The sequence below is a fragment of the Crocuta crocuta genome, unplaced genomic scaffold (assembly GCF_008692635.1).
Source record: "Crocuta crocuta isolate KB4526 unplaced genomic scaffold, BGI_CrCroc_1.0 scaffold190, whole genome shotgun sequence".
NCBI classification, from domain to species: domain Eukaryota; kingdom Metazoa; phylum Chordata; class Mammalia; order Carnivora; family Hyaenidae; genus Crocuta; species Crocuta crocuta.
In genome coordinates this window covers 6,819,676-6,841,422 of record NW_027527955.1, presented here as the reverse complement: position 1 = coordinate 6,841,422, position 21,747 = coordinate 6,819,676, and the positions used below count along the sequence as shown (strand labels likewise).

At 40.1% G+C, this 21,747-nt stretch overlaps 2 protein-coding genes across 2 annotated transcripts in view; one reads left to right on the top strand and one right to left on the bottom strand.

The window, feature by feature from the left end:
• Positions 1 to 4,442: 4,442 nt before the first annotated feature.
• NHLRC3 (NHL repeat containing 3) lies at positions 4,443 to 16,363 on the bottom strand. Its single transcript, XM_077752576.1, has 7 exons — positions 16,006 to 16,363; positions 15,420 to 15,572; positions 14,976 to 15,123; positions 12,404 to 12,604; positions 10,260 to 10,351; positions 7,606 to 7,718; positions 4,443 to 7,022 (listed from the first exon to the last, which is right to left on the bottom strand). Exons 1-7 carry the CDS (start codon positions 16,087 to 16,089, stop codon positions 6,767 to 6,769), a joined length of 1,047 nt encoding a protein of 348 aa, XP_077608702.1. The 5' UTR covers positions 16,090 to 16,363; the 3' UTR covers positions 4,443 to 6,766.
• A 288-nt stretch (positions 16,364 to 16,651) lies between these two features.
• Positions 16,652 to 21,747, top strand: part of PROSER1 (proline and serine rich 1) — a 27,555-nt gene continuing 22,459 nt past the window's right edge. The window contains exons 1-2 of the mRNA XM_077752639.1: positions 16,652 to 17,507; positions 19,959 to 20,024. Coding sequence (XP_077608765.1) covers positions 17,463 to 17,507; positions 19,959 to 20,024 — 111 coding nt within the window. The 5' untranslated portion in view covers positions 16,652 to 17,462. The remainder of the gene's footprint in view (positions 17,508 to 19,958; positions 20,025 to 21,747) is intronic.

Below are 21,747 nucleotides of genomic sequence, written 5' to 3'. Positions count from 1 at the left end.
TTCTTAATGTTATATTAAATTTTGTGGAAGGCATATTGTTTTATTTCACCTTTAAAGGTCCATGCAGTAGAAAAATGGGGGAAAAAAGTTCTTGTTTCCTAAAGAATGGATCTATTTCCTTTTATTAGATGAAAATTATATATCCACATTTCCTTCTTTGCTATGGCTACAAGAAACTCAGAATTAACTTAATGTTTAACTGCTGCAACTGTTAATCCAAGTTTTGAATATTTGTATTTTCCTCCCCTCTATGCAAATTTTGACATTACTCTATTTTAACATATTTAAAAAATTTTGTAAAGAGGCTCAAATTCCTTTTGGAGATGGGTGGAACATAATTGATAAATTCTATATAATGGCACTCTTCTGCCCTCTTTCTCTCAAGAATAGAAGTTTCAAGCAAGAAATCAATTACTAAAGTTTTTCCAACAATAACTGTAAGAAAAAATTTGTATCTTTTATTAGTCAATACATTGTATATATCAATGCCAAAACCCACTATAAAATTAAGTAATAATTCTTAACAAAATTCTGGAATTAAAAACTTTTTAAGTATGAAAATTACCAAAATTCAAGGCAAATATATTATTTGGTAAAGTACCAATATTTCCATTGAAATCAGAAATAAAATGAAGATACTTCCTATCACTACTATCATTTAACATTATTTTGAACAATGTAGCTAATGCAATAAAATTTTTTAAATTAAACAATAAAAATATTGAAAGGTGTCGGGCACTCGGGTGGCTCAGTCAGTTAAGCGTCCGACTTCGGCTTAGGTCGTGATCTCACGGTTCATGGGTCTGAGTCCTGCATCAGGCTGTATGCTGACAGCTCAGAGCCTGGAGCCTGCTTCGGATTCTGTGTCTCTGTCTTTGTCTGTCAAAAATTAATAAATTAAAAAAATCTTTTTTAATATTGAAAAGTGTATCTTTTTTTCAGAGTGGTTGGTATACCTAGAAAATCTGAATATGTATAATAGCTAATTAAAATTAATAAGGGTTTATTAATGCTAATAGATGACATACATAAGAATTAATACTTTTTCTCTATACCATCCAAAACTAATTAGCAATGGGGAAAAAAATCCTACTGTAATAGCCATAAATTAATAAATGTATGGGATAAATTTGACAAAGGAATCTAATGTGGCTCACAAGAAATGCAGAATCAAAATTGAAAAAAAAAACACCCACCAATAACATCTTACTGAAGGACATTAAAATAAGAGATAAGAGCAGACTGACTTATTTTTCTGGATATAGAATTTTAAAGTCATAAAATATATCAATCCAAATGAATGCAGGGTAATTTAATACTGAATTTCTTAGGAATGCTTTTTATCTGCAAAAACATTCAATCACCTCATATAAAAACCTGGAATAAGGAGTTACCAGGCCGGTACAGTGGCCCTCCAATCATAAAATCCCAGCCTTCCTTAAGAATGTTGGTTTATTGGGGCGCCTGGGTGGCTTAGTCGGTTAAGCATCCGACTTTCCCTTAGGTCATGATCTCCCGGTTCATGGGTTCGAGCCCCGCGTCGGGCTCTGTGCTGACTGCCAGCTCAGAGCCTGGAGCCTGTTTCTGNCTCTCCCTCTCCCACCCTCCCCCTCTCGCGCTGTCTCTCTCTCTCTCTCTCTCTCTCCCCTAGAAATAAATTAAAAAAAAAAAAAAAAAAGAATGTTGGTTTATTGCTTTATAGTCCCAAGATGGCTGCTGCAACTCCAGGCATTACATTCAAGTTCAAGTCAGGGAAGAAGGGAGAAGGCAGTGGTGCTAAGCATATCTTTTGGGGCTTTTTTGTTTGTTTTTTTAAATCAAAAAGCAAATGATTCTCCAGAAACCTCCCAGTAGACTTCCATTTTTGTTGCACTAGCAACTACCACTACATGCAACTACCCCTACATGCTAGTTGGGCTGAGAAAGCAAGCAGCTAGCTCTTCCCGTCTCCAAGATGACATAAGGAAGAAAATTGAGAATGCATGTTTATTTAGCCTACCAAGTGTTAAGATTTACCATAAATTCTCATCAGGATTTCACTTTTTTTTTTTTTTTTCCAAACTGTTCTTTAGAATGTATATTCCAGAAAAGGAGTCTACCTTGCTCACCACGTATTCCTGGTACCTGAAAATATCTATGCTTTTTAAAAGTGGCCATTTCTAAATGATAGATGACTTAGTATATTACACGGTATTAGTTTTCAATAGTGTGACTAAACACGGAATCACGCAACAGGGAAGGTCATCTCGTCTCATTATCTTCCCTGTGTAAGAATTTCTGCCCAAAGATGGCGACTACTGGGCTCTGGCTTACATACCACAAACGAGTCTCTTGCGTTGTGGGGCGTGCTTACTGTGTGCCAGGGACTGGGTTTAGTGTTCTACATGCACAATCTTGTTTCTATTCACAATGATCCTGAGGAAAATGCTAATATTTCCATTTCACGAATGAGAGAAATGAGGCAGGGTCTCAAAACAACACAGCAAATAAGTGGCAGAGGTTGGATCAGAATCAGATCTACCTAAGTCCGGCTTTCAAGTTCTGAATCATTGAACTTTACCACTTCCAGTATGAACAGTCTGTTCACTGCTGAATTGCTCTTTGCTGGAGTGTTCTCTAAGTTGGACCAACTGGCCACACTAATTTCCATTCATTATCTTCATTCTGGAGGAGAGCTCAGTACGTCTGCTCATGCTACTCTATGATCACCCTTTGAAGGTCTCAGAATTATTTCCAAACACCATGTTATTTTGGTCCACTGCTTTTGGATTCTCTCTTACATGTAGCAACCGGAGGGAAACTCCACACCCTGAACCTGTTTACCAGGGTCACAGACTATCATAGGGGCAAAAAACAGGCTCCCCCAAGATGGGCCACCGTGACATAAAAGCAGAATTAAATCATAACAATATCATTTCATTGTTTACAATGGAAGAAACAAAAGTTTCAAAAAGCGCTATTTTTCACTGCTTCGATTCCACTCAGTTCTTACAAAGCAAGTGTCTCTATGTCACTACCTGTTCACAGGATTAACTTACTCTACAAACTCATGGATTCTATGGGTAAGTATCTGGTGGAGAAATTACTTGACCTCTTTGTAAAGAATCCATTTTTCTTATTTGTAAAAGAGCCAGCAACCATGAAGCAACATTGTTTAAAGCAAAAAAAAAAAAAAAAAATCAAGTAAGGAGAAAAGGGTTAATTCTCTGCTAACATGAATGTATTTTCTATTGCACTGAACTCCTCTTCACGTTTCAGTTTAAAATGAGTCATTCACTTCTGTTAGTTTGGCTTTTATTGAAAAGCGTTTTGGGTTTCTTTTGTTTTGGTTAAACATGGGAATGTCTAAACAGTAAAAATTCCCAATAACCCTTGGAAAGGACATCACCTATAAGCTAATGTCCTCAAGACAGACAAGCTAAAGAAAAAGACAAAAAATTTAAAGTATGGTTAACCTCAATTGTTAAAAACTAGAAGTATAAAGACGAAGCTCCACTGCTGGTTTCAAGAAACGCTCACAAGCAGGACTCTGCCGCCCTCTCTTGCATCAAGAAGGTAAGACAAGTGCAAGTGCAAGTGAGGCGCCTCCTAGGTTGAACTGAAAGGAAACTGTTTTCGTGGCTTTTCTTTCTCCAATGGACGATCAAGTACGAGGGTGGAGGACACCCACCCGAGTGCCTTCACACCTCTGTGCTCTCATGTTTTTATTCAATAAATGAATATGACTCTTTTTAAAAAGGTTTTTTATTTGATTATTGCTGAAATTTTAAAGAGTAAGACAAAGTCCTACATTTAGGATACTTTTTTTAATGATGCCAACAGATTCACTCTGGTGAATCAAAGGAGCACAAATCTGTGAGTTTCTGGTTGCAGTGTGGGCCATCCCGTACACCCAGTTTTCAAAGCCAGTGTTCAAAACAGCAAGGCAGAATAGAAGTTGGGACTTCAGTGCCTTTACTGAGCCTGACAGCCGCAACACGTGGAGGAGTCTTTTCACCTGGTAAGTGACTGAAGCACAACTCCTATGGGTCTTCTTAGTTTACCCTCTAATTTCACTCAGGTTAAGAATTCCATTGTAGAGACCCGATGTTCTAACAGAGGTCAGGGATGATACTTACAGGCTTCGGTTTTCTAATTTAGAATGCCTCCCCCTAGAGATCTAGACCGTAGAGTCACAAAAAGGTCCTATTTCTAAAGCAAAAATACTTAGAGTTACCTAGTATCTTTTGTACCACCCCTTCCCCAGTAGCCACGGGGTTTTCAGTCCAAAAAGCAAACTCAAGCAAAGCGCGCTTCAGTCTTACTTTACATGTGGATGAAGGATACTCTCTCAGCCCCAACCTGTGACATCAGGATTGCTGAAATTCTTTAACAGAATAAGAAGTTCCAAAACGGCTTTTATAACAATAAAATCAAACATTAATTGGGGGACCAGATAATACTGCCTTTTCTTTCCAAAAGTTTAATTCGTATGTTTAAAATTTTTCAGTCATTTAACCAATTAATCCAAAGGAAAAAAGTGAAATACTATGATTACAAATATGCTAATACACACTTTTAGCAAGATATATGACAATAAAACTTTCAGCAAGTTTTATACAAATCTGGTATAAAACAAAAATACAACATTTTTGAAATGACAAGATCAGTTTACCTCACCTGTATTCCTTCTAAGAGATATCTGCACTTCTTGTTCTGGCTTAAAAACAAAACAGAACTGTCAAATCACATCCTTCTATCCAAATAAATTTACTATATTCGCTGAGCTGCATAACGTTCATGAGGATAAGTTTCGAAAAAAGCACTAAATGCAAAATTAAGGCAAACTTGATATTCAGTATCAGGTAAATTAAGCAGGTAGAAGTAACTCTTAAGAATTTCTGCCTTGGGGGCGCCTGGGTGGGTCAGTTGGTTAAGCTTCCGACTTCAGCTCAGGTCATGATCTCACAGTTTGTGGATTCAAGCCCCGCATCGGGCTCTGTGCTGACAGCTCAGAGCCTGAAGCCTGCTTCGGATTCTGTGTCTCCCCTTCTCTCTGCCCCTTCCCTGCTCATGCTCTGTCTCTATTTCTCAATAATAAATAAATGTTAAACAAAAATTAAAAAAAAAGAATTTCTGCCTTGAATGCACTTGGAGCTGTAGATTTCAATTTTAGTATATGTGCTGCCGAAGCGAGCACTCGGAGCTGTAGATTTCAAAGGGCACATCTGTATCTGCTGGACATCGGATCCTCGCAGCATTTCTGAAGGAGGAAGGACAGCAATGCTCTCGTTTTACAAGGAGAAACACTAAAAAGACTCACTTAAGATCATACAGCATGATCAGTGGCACAAACACACTTAATCAAAGGCCTTGGAACACAGGACATTTCCTGTTGGTAAATTTCACTTTCTAATTGTGTAAAGATATGATCGGAGCATCAAAACAGCGTGATTCCCTTGAGGTCTGGAAAACAGACAGCCGCTATAATGGGGGATGAGGAGAGTCAGCTCACGCTTTCTCACATGCTGCATGGGTTACAGTGCGAGTCTAGGATAAAGAGAGAGGTGAATAGAAGACAAAGGGGAGGAATGACCTGAAAGATCATATGGCAAGGCTCCGCCAAAGCCTAGAATACACCAGAACTGAAAAGACGGTCTTTCCTGGGAAGCCAGTATTCAGACCAAAGAGTAGAAAGGCACAGAAATAGAAAGGTAAGAAATTATTCACCTTAATAGTTCAAGTGTTCAGTACATATCCCCATATATAAAATTCTAAAACTTCTCTGAGGTAGACAAATGTTAGGAATGAACTGAGTTCATGTTTTAAAAAAGGAAGACAAGGAAAGAAGGGAGGGGAGGAAGGAGGGAGGAAGCAAAAGAGGAACGAAGGGCCCTATTTTTAATTCTACCTTTAATAAAATCATTCCAGTTTTTATTTTTAAAGATCCCTTTCAGGAAAGTGCTTAAATGCCTGCGGTTTTGTTTCTACATTTAGAGGCTGAAATTAAGTATCTTATAGCTCAAGGATCCAGGCAAGCTGGGCTTTTAAAAGCAAGCCTATCAAACTTCGCAGCAAGTCTGTAACTTTTTACAACTTGTCCATTTGGACCACCTTGTTTTCCACTCTTTGGTTTCTCAAGTTAGGAGCTCAAATTGATTTTCCCTGCAAAATCTCCAGGATTCCGCCAGTCAGATGTAATGTTCCCACATGACACACTTGAGGTCTGCTGTCACTGTGTTCTATCAGTTTGCACACTTGATCTCCACTGGACTATATGCTACTGAAAAGGCTCACAAAGGGAAGTCCTGATTCTTCATCTCTGAATCTTTAGGCGCTAGCATCCTGTGGGTACCCATCAATCTGACTTAATCTCTCAAAATGTACATTTTATACGAGGTGAACAAACTGGAGGTTCATAGTCCTTCACATGAAATTCAATACAGCCTGCAAAACCCACTTTTATTCCCTTCCGTCTTGCTCCCGGAGAGGATTGGGTCTGCCCGGGCAAATACCTACGTTACAATCTTAGTCCCTCTTTCAGACCCCAGTTTTTAGAATTACATTTCCTTCATTAAAATAGCCTTATGCACTTACAGGTAAAAGTAAGTCATGAGAACAGCAACAAAACATATGGCTCTGAATGACATAAAAACAAATTCTTCCCATCACTAGATCATGGAAAAACAAAGAAACAAATTCTTGTGTTTAAACATTATTTGTAAGAACATGACAATGAATTTGAGACTCTGAACTTCCACTTGAAAGATCTCCAGGAAAAGAAACATTACGAATGTGTGAATGAAGGAAAATAGCTCTCCATTGGGACATATTTTTGCACTTGCTTTGCTCCAATTTCTGCTACGTAGATTGCACCAGTCTGCGCACTGACATCTAAGAGATGAGGTAAAACCTCATCTGCTAGTTGGATCGTGCTGACCACAGAACAGTTGCCAATGCTTCCCACCGGGGGTGCGGCCGCCAGCAAGACCCTACTGAGATTCAGCTGGGCTGTGATCACGTACTTCCCGTCAGGGGAAAATCTAAGGAGAGAGACATTTTACAGAATAAATGTATGCAAAATCAACAGAAATGTTTACTTCATCAACATTTTTCTCCCCCATAGCACTAAACAACAATGGGCACGAAGACTTGCTGAAGGGTGCTCTCGAGGAGAATTTAAGTTTGTCTAATTCTCTTCATGAGACAAGAAGGATCTGTGATGGCAGACGTAGCCAAAGATTAGCTTAAACAACCAAAAAAACTAAGATGCGAGTACCACACAAAATGAAACTAATGGAGAGTTGGTGCTAGGCTAACACCACAGACTCAAGATTTCTATTTTCGTTGTATGTTTAAAAATTCGCCATATGCATCCTGAGGGTGAGCGCTGTAGGGGGCCTAGCGTACGTTGTCTCTGAGACCCGGATCCCAGTGCGCTGGGCGCTTAACCGCTTTTCCTCTGCCTGGGATCTGAAATACGATTGTGTGCTCTCCGCGCACTTGTTTCTGCTCCTTTTCCACCCTCTGAAAATAGTATTTTAAACTTTCAGCTAGCTCTTCAGAGAAGCAAACATAAATCAGATAAAACAAGCATTTAAAAAAAAAAAAAAGAGGAAACATTACCTGACAGAAGAAGGTCCCTCTTCTGTGAAACAATTATTCCATGCTCCTAACCACTCCCCGGTGTCTTTATCAAATACTTGAATTCTTTTATTTCCTCGGTCAGCAACCCATACCTGAGAAATCAACAAAACGTTTTTTGCAAAAGATCCACATCATAATGAGAAAGAAAACAAAAGGGGAGAGGGACGGGATGGACGTTCCACATACATCATCTCCTCTGGTACTTAGAGGGCCCCAAGAAAGCCCTATCTCCAGACAGGAAATTAAAGTTCAGAAAGTTTAAATCCCTTGTTCGAAGTGAGCTTCTGGTAAGTGGGAGACCACTACCGGCCACCGTCTTAGGTCAAAGCCCATAGATAATACCCGGGTCTGCTCTATCAAACATCTGAATAACAAGAAAACCGGAGTCCTCCATTAAGATGCGGAAGATGAGAGGCACTGAGGAGGGACAGCATTCATTCCTCTCCCAGGACAATCAGTTTCCGGCTGAGTACTGCTACTCTGTCAGTTCCTCAGAAGACAGAAGTAAGGGAACGCGGCCTTGTTCCTGGGGATGCTCAGGCTAGGGTGTTCACTCCTTTTGCAGCAACACCCACCTGCTCTTTACCGCGGTACGTCCCAAGTGCCAACCACTGAAAGAGGAAGCTTAGACTTCAGTAGCTTTTAAGAACGACAGGAGCCTAACAATGGGTCTAATTTAGTTTTGCTACAGGCTGGTATGAGTTATTAAGGAAACTTGTTATAAAACAGGAAAGCAGATTCACTTTAAAAGGCCTTTCCTGTACTATATTTGACGCGTGCAGCCTACAGCATACAGACAGTGAAGTGATTCTATGACACGCAGCTAGGATTACGCAAGAATGGACCGGCAGTATGGGCCAGCCCCGCTGACCTCCACCTCCTCCTTTCAGGATCCTGGGTTTGTGGATTCAGGGGCTACTTCTTCAAGGTAACCCTGACTATGTATTTGTCAATATGTGTGAATTTTAGTAGCCACTAAACTCATCTACAATAAGACACAAATAAGGACTCGCTGTGTCACTTCAGAAAGGGTGCTGATCCCTAAGTAAGGCAATTTCTCAAGATCTTTTCCTGATTCCGGATTCTTTAGTAAGAATGGATTCCTTAATGATTTGGGGATTGTCTTAGATGAGTGACCCAGGAAGAAATGTAATTTAGATCCTAAGATTGAATAATACTTTAGATTGTTACCGTTATCTTTCTACTGAACAAAATTGGAGAAATCTTGTTTAAGAAACACCAGCAAGTTGGGCTCTGCACCTAATGAACTTTTCACACAGGGCTGGGTGAGGACTAAATGAGTTAGTCACGTAAAATGTTCAGAAGAGCAGGGCTGTGGTTACAACATGAGCGCGTCTGAACATCGTGAACATCCTCATGTCTCCTCCTTCAGAAGCCAGAGTACGTCCATCAGATGTTCTCCAAGGCCTCTCAAAGGGGCACTTATCACTGTGGAGAATTTACCAGCGTCTAAGTCTTGCCTACTCAGAAACTGGATTTTGTTCTTATCCCACAAAGGGAGAAGTTAACCAGGCTCAGCAGTGTCATGTGTTTAAAACCAGAACTCCAACTCTTTAGCTCCCCACTTACAGGCAGAATTCGCATGTTCAGTTACCTTCCTGTCTATAGTGAGAACTACTTATAAAGATTTTATGATTAAAACATTCTCACTTGGTCTACATAGGAAGCCAAATCACAATCAGAAGGTCGCTTGCCGACCACAGAATCGGAAGTGGAAAGGGATTAAATTCCTCACGGTATGAAGCCAAGGTTGTCTGGTGCACCCACTGTGTAGAAAGTCGTTGAGTCACTTCACTTACGTACAGGGTGACTACTCTGCGCCAGGCACCACGGTATAAAGCAAAAGAGCTTCAGTACGTGCATGTATGCCGTCTACACTGTCATGGGAGACGATTCATTGATATGACAGTGTGACAGTTACCATAATGAGGAAGTACAGGCCACTACAGGAAAACAGAAGGAGAAACTAAGGTAATATTTAGGCCGGGGATTTGGTCTTGGGAAAGTAGCCCCAAAGAAGTGGTATGTATACTTACAGGTGTGCAAAAGAGACGGGGTGGGAAAAAAGAATTGGGTTGAAAGGTGTCAGTGAAAGTTTTCTATTCCTCACACTGGAGCTAGTGAGAAGGGAGCTTGCCTAGGTGGCTCTTGATTTCAAGGTCCCAAAACTGACCTCTCCCTTCTCCCCTTTGACCAACATATTCTAGAATTAATTTAATTCTAAAGTTAAAAGTATTTTCAAACATGTCGTAGTTTTCTTAGTGGGAGGGCGACTCGTTTCTTTTTCAGGTAACTTCATTTATGGTCTATTCCTTTATTTGTTCCTTCTACCTTTAAGTGACATAGAAAATCTATTTTGTTCATTTTTAAATATTTGGGGAACTCCCTCCACTACGGGACCCAAACATTTATAAGAGTATGTGGGTATCCCCAGCCCCAAAGAGACTGCCCAGACGTACTCAGATACACACAACCACAAACGTTCATACATATTTGATGTCAGGACACACACATGTGCACCAAGATCAAAAAGTATAGGTCCATACACTACACACACACACACACACACACACACAGATACACAGTTCCAGACACAATGAGTGTATTTTTACCCGACCAGCTGAATCAACTGTAACACTGTGAGGTATGTTGAACTGGGCAGGCCCCGTCCCCCGTTCTCCACGCAGCCAAAGCATCATAAAATCTGACAGAGGTAAACATAGTTGGTCAGAGCCACATATAGAATACCTTATACCTTTGCATATTATATTTTATGTCTTAAGTTGCAAACATACTATTCAATTATAACGCCTATTATAATTATGCTTTTCCGGCTTTTTGTTTATAAACCAATTTGTCTAATTCTTATGCTTCACCAGAAGAAACAAAATTCCTTCTTTGTTTGAAGCAATTAAGTGACTTCTTTAATGACTATCTCCGTTTGAATTTTTTATCATTGAAAACCACTGTTTGTGATTCATGTCAACATCTCCCTCAAACTGGTACTCCTTCCCAACTAATTTATATTACAACTCCTCTGAGCTTAGTAATTCACATTATGTTTCATATTGTCTCCTTTATTACCCCCATGATAGGTTGAATTGTACCCTACGCCCAAAAGATACGTCTGAGCCTGAGTAACAGGGGATCCTGCATCTGTGAAGGTGACTTTATTGGACGCAGAGTCTCAGAGATATAACGAAGTTAGGGATCTTGTGAAGAGATGATCCTAGATTTAGAGTGGACACTAAATCCAACGACTAGTGTCCTTGTAAGAGAAAGGAGCGGGAGATTTGAGACAGACACACACAGAAAAGGCGGCCATCTGAAGACAGAGGCAGAGTCTGGAGATTCACTGTGCCGAGGGGAGCTGGAGCCACAGGAAGCTGCAAAGGCAAAGAGGGGTTCTCCTCCAGAACCACTGGAGGGAGCACGGCTTGCCCGTTAGATTTCACACTTCTGCATCTCAAAACCACGACAGAATACATTTCCATTTAAGCCATCCAGTTTGTGGCAATTTTTTAAAAAAATATTTAGTTTTGAGAGAGATACAGAGTTAGTGGGGGAGGGGCAGAGCGCGAAGAGGATCCAAAGTGGGCTCTCCGCTGACAGCAGCAAGCCCCAAGAGGGGCTCGAACAAGCCCCAAGTGGGGCTTGAACTCACAAACCTTGAGGTCATGACCAGAGCCAAAATCAGATGCTTAACTGACTGAGCCACCCAGGCTCCCCTGTGGCAACTTTTTCCTTTTTTTTTTTTTTATCATAGCCACAAGAAACCAATACACCCACGTTCAGTCTTTCTCCTGGGGTTCTTTCAGAGAATTTTTTGATTCTTGCTTTATCCCCATTTCACCTCCCTTTAGCTATCACCAACCAAACTTAGTTATTGGTTGATAAGCTGACTACATAGCCTCCACGTAGGAGTTTATGTTCTGTCCAAATGACAGAGTTTACTGCAAATATACCTTGATACAGTGTCATGTAAAAACTCTGCTTCTATAACATAACTGTCCCACTAAAAAGCCTTAGACTTTTTAAAGGCAAAATTATGGCTTCAAAACTCTTAGCTAAGGCTTCAAGAACATCCCAAATCTTACTTCCCACTATTCAAAAATTACATCCTCAGCTCCTTTCCTGTAAAACTTGCTAATTACCACCTGCAGACCTTGTGTGATAGAGCCTGGGATCGCTCCTCCCACCCTCTTCTTCTCCCACCAAAATCAGTTTAGTTCAAGAGCTACTTCTTTTATGAACTCTTGCCCTCCTTCTCCAGTCAACGGTAGTTTCTCCTTCTCCTATGTTATTTTACCTTAACAACCCATACCACGGAATACCATTTAACTGTTCCATCTGAGATAGACCTGAACCTAGAATACTACTGACACACAACACTAAATACAAGGAAACCCTTAGCTGATCAATCAAACTGAAGGATATCTCAGCTCTGGGAAGCCAGATTCCTAATCTCCTCACTCTTAACTGGATAGGATAACCACTTACTTCTTGAGCCCACTATAAACCCCCAAACTGCCTCCAGTTTCAATCAAAGCAAACACCTACCTTGTGAGAGAGAATTAAGCAAGCCTATTATGAGAATCATTTATTATTGGCCATCCCACACAACTCACTTGAGTCCTTTATACACAGCTTCATATATAACATGCAATAGTTATATTTACCAGGTATCAAACAAATTAAGCAAATCCAATGTATTAAATAATATTCTTATAATACCGTACAAAATTAAGCCAGGTACCTTGGGACAATTTGATCAATCTGTTATTCAATCCTCCATCTCCATCCACAATGTAAATATCTCCCGTGTCGTCTACATATAATTCTGCGGGGTTATCAAATTGCAGGGGATTCAAACTAGTGCCTTTTTTGCCTGGGGTGCCCAAGACTTGAACAAGATCACCAAAGGAATTGTACTTTTTAATAGTATGACCATAGGATCCTATAAAGACAAACACACACACTTCACAAATACAACTACTGTCCAAACATTCATGTTTTTCAAGCAAGCAGAAAGCAAAAATTTAATTAAACAGTAACAAAAAGTTAATAGGCTCAGATAATTGAATGCCATATTTCACAAGCAATTGAGCTTCTTCATTAGTGCCAACCAAATTTGTTATGAATTAAAATCTCAGGTACTCCAAAATAAGCAGATTCTAAATTCAAATAAATAAAACCAAACAATTGGGTCCTTATACAGGAAACTTGTGATGTTAAATTATGGGTATATCATTTTCTTTTTTCATCATGAGTACAACCTTGAATAAGCATTCCTTGGGGAAAAAACTGGAAAAGAACTTATATTTGAAAATCATTATTTCAGTCAATCATACACTCTCAAATTTTAGTAGGTCAACAAAAAGTTCACTAGAATACAGATTTTTAAAACTACACTTTCTCCTAGTGGAGACAAGTTCAAATTCAACTCATTAACTTTTCTTCTAAGAAGGGAATACATCTTCCCAAATTGCTAGTATCATATCTTCTCACTTACATTAAGACTTCTTTGAGTTGAAATTCTTTAAAAGCAAAAATATAAAGTAAGGTATTAGTAAGTAGGAAAAAACCATAGAGCAGTTAACAGAAATCAACTTGAAGGCATACCAAGACCAAACTGTTAGGCATTCAAAAAACAAACTGGATACATGGGGTGCCTGGGTGGCTCAGTCGGTTAAGCGTCTGACTTCAGCTCAGGTCATGATCTCACTGGTTTGTGGGTTCAAGCCCCATGTCAGGCTCTGTGCTGACAGCTAGCTCAGAGCCTGGAGCCTGTTTCATATTCTGTATCTCCCTCGCTCTCTGACCCTCCCCTGCTCATGCTGTCTCTCTCTCAGAAATAAATAAAATATTAAAAAAAAAAAAACAAAAAAAAAAACTGGATACACTGAGCTTAAAAAGTAGATTTATTCTAACTTAAAAAAATGTATTTATTATTATACCTGACTTGAAAGTTTGAGTTAGTTTGCAGCAATAATAAGAGAACATAATATTATTACAGAATGCAATCTTCAAAGTTTCTAAAAAATTGGCAAAAGACACAGAATACCAGTAGAGAACATTGTTGTGGAGTTTTTTTCTTTTAATAGGCTCATTTACAGCCATATTTTTATTAAAGGGAATGTATTTCTTCAAAATATGGGAAGGAATATAAAGTGTCTCTGGATTTGTGCATGAAAAAAAAACAGCTATAATGGAAAGAATGAAGAAGTCATGTGTGTTCTTTTTATTTGTGGGAATCAGTGAAGTAGTTTATAAAAAAAAATCACATGAATGGAATAAATTAAAAAGTAAAGTCCTTTAACAGTAAATCCTGGGGGAAAAAAGGAGTGGAAAAGCCATATTTCATTACAGTATTAGAATGAACTCAGAAGTAATCTAGATTTTTTTCTAACCAAAATCTTACCATCCAAACTACATTTTGAAATAAATGGATTATCGACTGAGGCTCAGAAATCTCTTGGGTTCTGAGAACAAATAGTTAACAGCACCTCAAAAACTGAGAGTTCATTAATTCCAAAGTGGCATCTGAATTAGCAAGAAGTGAAGAAACAGGACGTCCTTCAAGCCATGAATGTAACTGGGCCAAAGATTACTAGAAATACTATCTTTATGATCTCATTCATTCCTGAGATCCTGAAATAATAATGACAGGTTATCTCTGGTAGTGTCTTGTCTTAAGCCACAAGAATACGCCAACAGCTACCTCTGAAAACATTCACAGCCATAAATTCAACTGTGCTTCCTTTGATTTACAACACACTCTACTAAACAAATACTTGATGGAAGGAAAATTTCAGACATGCTGGAGCTGGTAGGATTTCAGACACATTAACACCAGCAGTTTCTGAAAATCTTGCATTTTGGGGAACAATGTAGTTCTGGTTTCTTGGCACAATCTCTTTTGAAAGAGAACTGGTAAAGGAAAACGAGACAGGGACTCCCTTAATTTTCAGAGATTGCTAGTTTTCTGGCTTCACAGAAGAGGTTTACAATTATTTAACCTGGGAGGAGCAGCTGATGTTTTTTACAAAGTATAAAAACATCCATGAAAGTATACTCTCACAACTGGTACTTTAAGGAGGAAAAGTCCCTTGACATGTTAATGGAAAAATCACAACTGTAGCCTCCTTGTTAAATGTCTTGACTCTACAGAAATACAATGTAAAGATTTTTAGAAAGAAGTGATTTCGTAAGTCATTAAAGAAATTACGATTAGATTTAGCAATTCTTGATTTTAAAGCATATAAGCAAGAACAGGGATAAAAATAGGATTTCTAGCAAGATAATTTAAGAGATATTACTACACATACCACTTCCTACATCCGTGATCCAGACAGATTGTTCATGTAGTGTACTGGCTGCAAATATACCGTGAGGTGTGTCAACTGTATAATTCCAGGATCGTAGGAAATATCCATCCTCTGTGAACACTAATACCTTTGGGATGTTATCCCCTCTCTGAAGGTATATAAAAATAACTGCTTAGATAGGATCAGTTTTTAGAAAGTAATCTTTACTTTGGTAGAGAGAAACAAAAATTAAAGGTTAATTGAGAAATTTAATAACGTTCAGAAAACCAGCTTCAAAACCTAACAATATGAGTTATTACATTCGAAACCAAAATATTAAAGCCAATCCAAAAGCCAAATTTCACAACTAGCATAATGTAAACATATATGGTTACTTCCAGCAGCAAAACAGGAAGTTGTTTCTTTTGTGTTCATAATTTTTTTTTTAATCCATATTTTACTCACCTGGGCTACGTAAACCAATCCGCTGAGGGAGTCAATTGCAACACTAAATGTCGCTCCAGTGAAGTATTCAGGATGATTAGGCCAATCCACATCCAGCCGGTATAGAATTTCCTTGGTTCTCCAAGAAACTTGAAAAGCAAATTTTCTTAAAACCTTTAAAAAAAATTAAGATTCAATTTACTCTCTAGTTAAAATACAAAAAAAAAAAAGAAACACCCCAGGTAAATGCTTATTTTTAAGCATGCCTTGACACGTGGCAAGGAGGTGCTGAGACAGCTGGACAGAAATGATTCGGGAATGGGTTTAGAGCCTGAAGACCCAGGGGGCCACCGTACAAACCTGCAAATTACTTGAGACGTAGCGGGATCTGGGGAAACAAAGAACACAGGAAATCGGCGATGCATCATATACAAACTTTTTAACCCGTGGAGACAAAGCGAGACGTGGGCAGCTGCGCCCCCGGTGCGGGTTTTGAGACAAGCTAGTGCGGGAGACAGAGCACTCCACCCGCACCCCGCAACAGCGGTGTCGCCTCTCAACAGCGTCCCCACACACCCGACACACATTTCTTCACTGCTCAACTCACCGGGGAGCCACAAAACCGCGAATGCAAAACCAGTAACGCAAGAAAGAAGCCGGCGCCGGCCAGGCCGACCCAGAATCTCGCCATGACGAGACGGAAGGGTCCGCAGGCGGCTGGGGGCCACCCAACGGCCTCAGGTTCACGCGATTCGTCGCTGCATAGGGCGACGGCCCAACCTCGGGGCCCAAGCTCCTATCTCCAGTTCCCTCTCCCTGGATGTGCGGGTTTTGAGAACCAAGAGGAGAGCACAGACCGGGGTGAAAGAAAATCAGAGCTCAGGTAGCGGTTTCTCGGCGCATTCGGGGTCCACGCCCCCAGGTCACGCGGCTCGGGCTGACCCGCTGACCACCCTATTCCGCCCCTTGGGGCGGCCCACACTGTGGACTTAGCCCGTCCGCCAAAAATAAGGGTATCCATAGATATGCCTTAACCACTCGACGTTCATTTTTTAAAAATTAAGTTTGAAAAACCATACTCGAGCACATTCGAACCAGGAAAATAGAAATGTGACTCTCAAAAAATGGTCTTCAAGCTCTGAGAACGATTCCGGCTACCTCCGATTCCGAGGAATCCAGGCATTTGCTATAGACACCTACGTTCCCACACCAGGACCCCTCCATTGGCTTTCGGGAAAGAGAGGCCTAAGCCGTCGGCGCAGGGTTGAGTTTACTGGGGCGCGACGGGCCTCGTCAAAGGCCCCCAGGAGCCGGTGGGAGCTGTAGGGGTAACCAGGAAGGGCTCTAGACGCTGTGGGCGCCGCGGTATTCGGGAGCCCCCCTACCGGAGAGTGAGGCCCCCTCGCCCGGCTCTCGGTGCTCCCCGGCTGCCGGCCCGCTCCCGGAAGCCGTGGCAGCTGGTAACAAAGAGCCTGCCCGGCCTCCGCTGCCCGGGCTGCGGGACTCGGGAGCCAGCGTAGCTGCTGGAGTTGAGCGCAAGTCGGGCCATGAGTCCAGGTTCGCGGCAGTGAGGGGCGGCGACCGGCGGCCGAGGCGCCGGTGCGGGTTTGAGAGGCCGGTACCTCCTTCCTCGCCGCCCGCAGGACCCGGGGCGCAGGTGCATCTGCTCTCCTGGCCGCTCCAGCCGGGAGAGCGGCTTCACGACCTGTCCCCGGCGGCGCCTGGCCTTCCGTTGCAGGGGACCGAAGCTCAGCTCCGGCTGCCAAACCCGGGGCTTCTCTGCAGGACTCAGAGAGCACCGGGGCTCTTCCCCGAGGTGTCCTGAAGCTTTGTATGAAGCTGGGAACACCTGACGGTTTTTGCTTTTAACAAAAAGTTTTTATAAGTGTCCATTTTTAGATATTTTTGCAGAGTTTGAAGTACTGTCTACCTACCTCTTTGCATCCTTTTTCTTGCTCCTGGAGTCTTTCCTCCGCTGTAAACATTTTTACTATTGGAGCAGACCAGGGATGAACATTTGTGATTGAGAGTGCAGCTGTTTAAACCACGTCGAAACTAATCAAGATGGACAAAAAGTCCTTTGAAACGGTGTTGGATGAAATTAGAAAGGTAATTTCACGTAATTCCTTAAATCGATCAATGAGCTACGAATTCTCGTCGTTAATTGTTTGAGAGACTGCGTGCCGATGGTACAAAGTAACGAGTTTTAGGATTGCAAAATTGGTTGGAATTTTAATGTCCACTATAGGAGCTTGAATCTTGATACATATCACGATACAAATAGAAATTAAGTTAGTAACGCTGAACTTGACAATCAGCGCGGTATCGTGGAAAATATATTCAAAGAATCCTCCTTCTGAAGCCGGCTCTACAAATCTTTAATAGCTCTGTATTTGCGGAAAAGTGAGTTAGTATTTCTGAACTTTTTGTCTCCTCTTTCAGTAACCTAACACTGAAAATTAGAACTACTTTTTAATCGTAGTTCTCATGGCAGGTTTTTCAAATCTCAAGATAGGCTGTGTGTTGCCTGGACGGACACAATGTCCAAATGTCATTAGGTTTAAAGTCACATTCTTACGAATGGGCTTCGGTAACTTGAATTTCAACACTTTTTTTCTTCCGGTTTTCTAAATGTTTGCTGCTTTTGAAGCTGTTGTATGTAACCTACCTCCCAGAATTTGGAATTTAGCCTTGAGCCAAGCAAATACCTGGAGTGACTTGTACCATTAGTATGCTAATACTGAGTGCTTTGCTTGGAACTTCTTGCCATTTCCAAACCGTAACCTTGACTGACGGAGAAGGATTTGTTACTTTATGCCCTGGTGATTGATTTATTTCAATGAAATATGAAATTAATGAAACTGCTTGTGAACGTGCTGTTTTTCTGCATTCTCTATAAAGCAGAGTGTTAATTTTCTTCATCCTTCATAAAACTGTTTTTCAGATTCGCGTGTTAGGTTAAATTTACATGTTTGATAATGCTGAATCTTGCTTTTGGTCAAAATGTCAGCTTTTGCAAGTCCGATTTGTCCCAGTTAGATTTGCAATAAAATATCAGCTTGTCAACTATATGTTTAGAATTTGTAACAATTTGTTCATGAGCTGATATTTAACTACTGTTTATGAGGAAGTAAATTGTGTGTTCAGGTAGACCAGTAGATTTCTACTTTTGGAAGCTATAAGGTACAATTTGCAAGATCTCTCGCCTCTATGTTGTGAAAAGGTCACACACACACACACACACACACACACACAAATACTAATGAGGGGAATAGGATATTTTCCAGTGACTAAAATCATACATGAGATAGCAATTTACGTTCTTATGTAAATCTTTATTTCTGGTCTGCAAGCAAAATAGATATTTTGCCGTCTATGCCAAATTAGATATGTCAACATTGTCTTAAGTCTATTAAAATGGGATAAAGACGTAGGCATATCTAAATGAAAATTGCTATTGTATTTTTTTTTTTTTAAATTGCTTTCAGACTTTGTAAATATAAGTTGGTTTAAACCAGATAATCACTTCCGGAGATTACATCTCAACAGTAACAGTACCTTACCCAGAATCCCGTTCTCTCTTCCTCACTTCTCTTTTCATTGAGAAACAACTAGGCAACCTGGATGTTTCTTTGAGTAAGCTGTTCATATTTTTTCTTAGCAAAATGATATATATGGCAAGTACAAATATTGTTTTATAGTAAACACAAAGGGGTTAGTTGATTTTTAATGATTAGTAGTTACTAAATTACTGTTTTCATCTCTAAGTTTGGCAGACAGTTGCAAGGACAACATGTGATTTCAGACGGCTGTGGATAGTGCTTGGTTAAGACCATCGTACTTCTCTCTGAACTTCCCGTTGATAGAGGCCCTGTGAGGAAAGAAACCATAACGTACTGAGTACTATTATATGTCAGATCTACTATTGACTATTTTAATTTTCACAGCAACTCTGAGGTAGAGAGTGAATGTTTTTCCCTTTTTATGGGTAAAAAGGTTATCAGGGTAATTAAAATGCCTTTCAAAGGCCACACTGCCAGCTAGTAGCAGACACACAGATTAAAGTGAGGGTCGTCCCTGGGGGTCTTCCGTTCTAGTGGAAATACTGAGAACCTGACCAGACCTTGTCATTCCTGTTTCTCCATCAGTTAGCGCATAAGAGCTGCTTGATAACTGATGCGTGAGTACATGAATAATGTCTGATACAATTAGTCTTCTCAAAAATGACAGTTTGGTTGACTTTGGGATGTTCTGAAACTCTAATGACATTTACAGGAATTCCGTATGGAATTTGTATTAACGTCAAATCTTCTCTCCTGCAGCTCTCTTCCTTTTCCTTGTAGGAGTGATTAGGGAGATGCAGGAGATGTCCCTGCTGTCTCCGTGTATCCCTTACAGCGTGGAACCTGGAAGGGTAGAATGTCATGTCCCCATAGTGACTTTAGCTGCCTGTGCTGGGGCTGAAGAAGGGCTGCCATGATGCTTGGGCAATATCAATATATGCATATAACTGTTTAGCTTGCGTATACTAATCCTGTTTTTCTATTTTTCTTTTTTTAGGCTGTTCTGACAGAGTACAAATTAAAAGCAATTGAATATGTGCATGGATATTTCTCTAGTGAACAGGTATTTGTTTACACAAAAATCTTTTTTTTACTCTTGTTCAGACTTTTAGTTTGTTGCTGTATTTATTCAAGGACTTTAGAAGCTTTCAAGTGGGAGAAAATTTTACCTAGTTTATAGTTAAGAGTATTTTATAAACATACCTACTTTCACTGCAAAATCATATATTAACTTTATTTTTATTTTTTATTTTAGAGAGAGCATGAGCGGGGGAGAGGGGCAGAAGGAGAGAAAGAGAGAGGGAGAGAGAGAGAATGAATGAATGAATGAATGAATGAATCTTAAATAGGNCTTTTTTTTTTATTTATTTTATTTATTTTATTTTATTTTTTTATTTTATTTTATTTTATTTTAATGTTTGTTTATTTTGAGAGAGAGATAGAGTACAAGTGGGGAGGGGCAGAGAGAGAGGGAGACCAAGAATCCCAAGCAGTCTCCAGGCTCTGCAGCTGCCAGCACAGAGCCTGACNGAATGAATGAATGAATGAATGAATCTTAAATAGGCTCTAGGTTCAGTGTGGAGCCCAGCGAGGGGCTCCATCATCCCAGGGTGCTGGGATCATGACCTGAGCCGAAATCAAGAGTCAGATGCTCAACTGACTCAGCCACTTAGGCGCCTGTGTTAATATGATTTTATTTTATTTTATTTTATTTTTTATTTTTTTNTCCAGGCTCTGCAGCTGCCAGCACAGAGCCTGACATGGGGCTCGAACTCACAAACTGTGAGATCATGACCAAGCTGAAACCAAAGTGGTCTGACACTTAACCAACTAAGCCACCCAGGTGTCCCTGTTAACATTTTCAAATTCAGTGTCCAAGAGCAGTTTCAAGTATTTATTCAGAGGACAGTATCATAAATTTATAAACTCCTAATGGTAAACATACCCAAATTTGTACAGTATCTCTAAGTCGGTAATTACAAAATTCACTACATGTTAAAAAGAAAACTTGAGCAAATGGTGAATTATGGTTCTTATATGAAGCCACTAAGTAAACATTTAGCAAGAAGAAGACAAAATACGGTGTCTAATAAGTAGCCTGTGTCACTGCTGGATGAATGATGTTTTAAGCGGGGTAGTTCAGTGAAAACTCACGCAGCTTTAGGGGGAGTTTGCTAATTTAAAAAATGCATATGCATATATATGCATGAACACCACCTCCATCCAGAGGCCTGATTTCTGAGGAATACTTAGAAAATGCTTGATAGAGAAATAGGGCAGAAAGAGAAATGTGCACCTGGAGAAGACTTCTGGGAAAGGGTAGGAATGAGGAGGGGTCGACAGTAGATGAGCCTGTAGGTGGAGTTAGTAAATGCTCCAACTTCTCATCTGTTGCTCAAGATTTTTAAAAGTTGAAGTTTGGATAACTTTAAGCCTGTAGAGGTTTTTCTTGACTGCTAAATCCCTAAAAGCTACTTTAAGAATTGCATGTATTGCTGCCTGTGTAATGAGTGTTTTTCAGCTGCCCCCTTACTTTGCAGAATCCCCTTATGCTTAATTTAAATGTTTTACAAAGATTTTAATTTCTCACAGATAATAACTTTTCTTCTTTAGAGGGTGTGTGTGTGTAATTTTGTAGAAAACTACCCTTGATGGTTATTCCACTTTGCTAAAGTCATCAAAAACTTTAAAAAACCAAAAGCTGTTAATTTAAGTATGACCTTCTAAGCCCCCTTATTGTATTGAAGGTTTTTGTTTTTCTTCCTGTCTCAGGCATGATGGTAACG

What these genes read in the sequence shown, in the direction of transcription:
- NHLRC3 (XM_077752576.1), bottom strand. Translation starts at nt 16,089, where the DNA reads ATGGCGAGATTCTGGGTCGGCCTGGCCGGCGCCGGCTTCTTTCTTGCG. An exon ending in CGCGGTTTTGTGGCTCCCCG is followed by an intron (nt 15,573 to 16,005) that starts GTGAGTTGAGCA and finishes TTTTTTTTAAAG; the next exon opens with GTTTTAAGAAAATTTGCTTT. An exon ending in GATTGGTTTACGTAGCCCAG is followed by an intron (nt 15,124 to 15,419) that starts GTGAGTAAAATA and finishes ATATACCTTCAG; the next exon opens with AGAGGGGATAACATCCCAAA.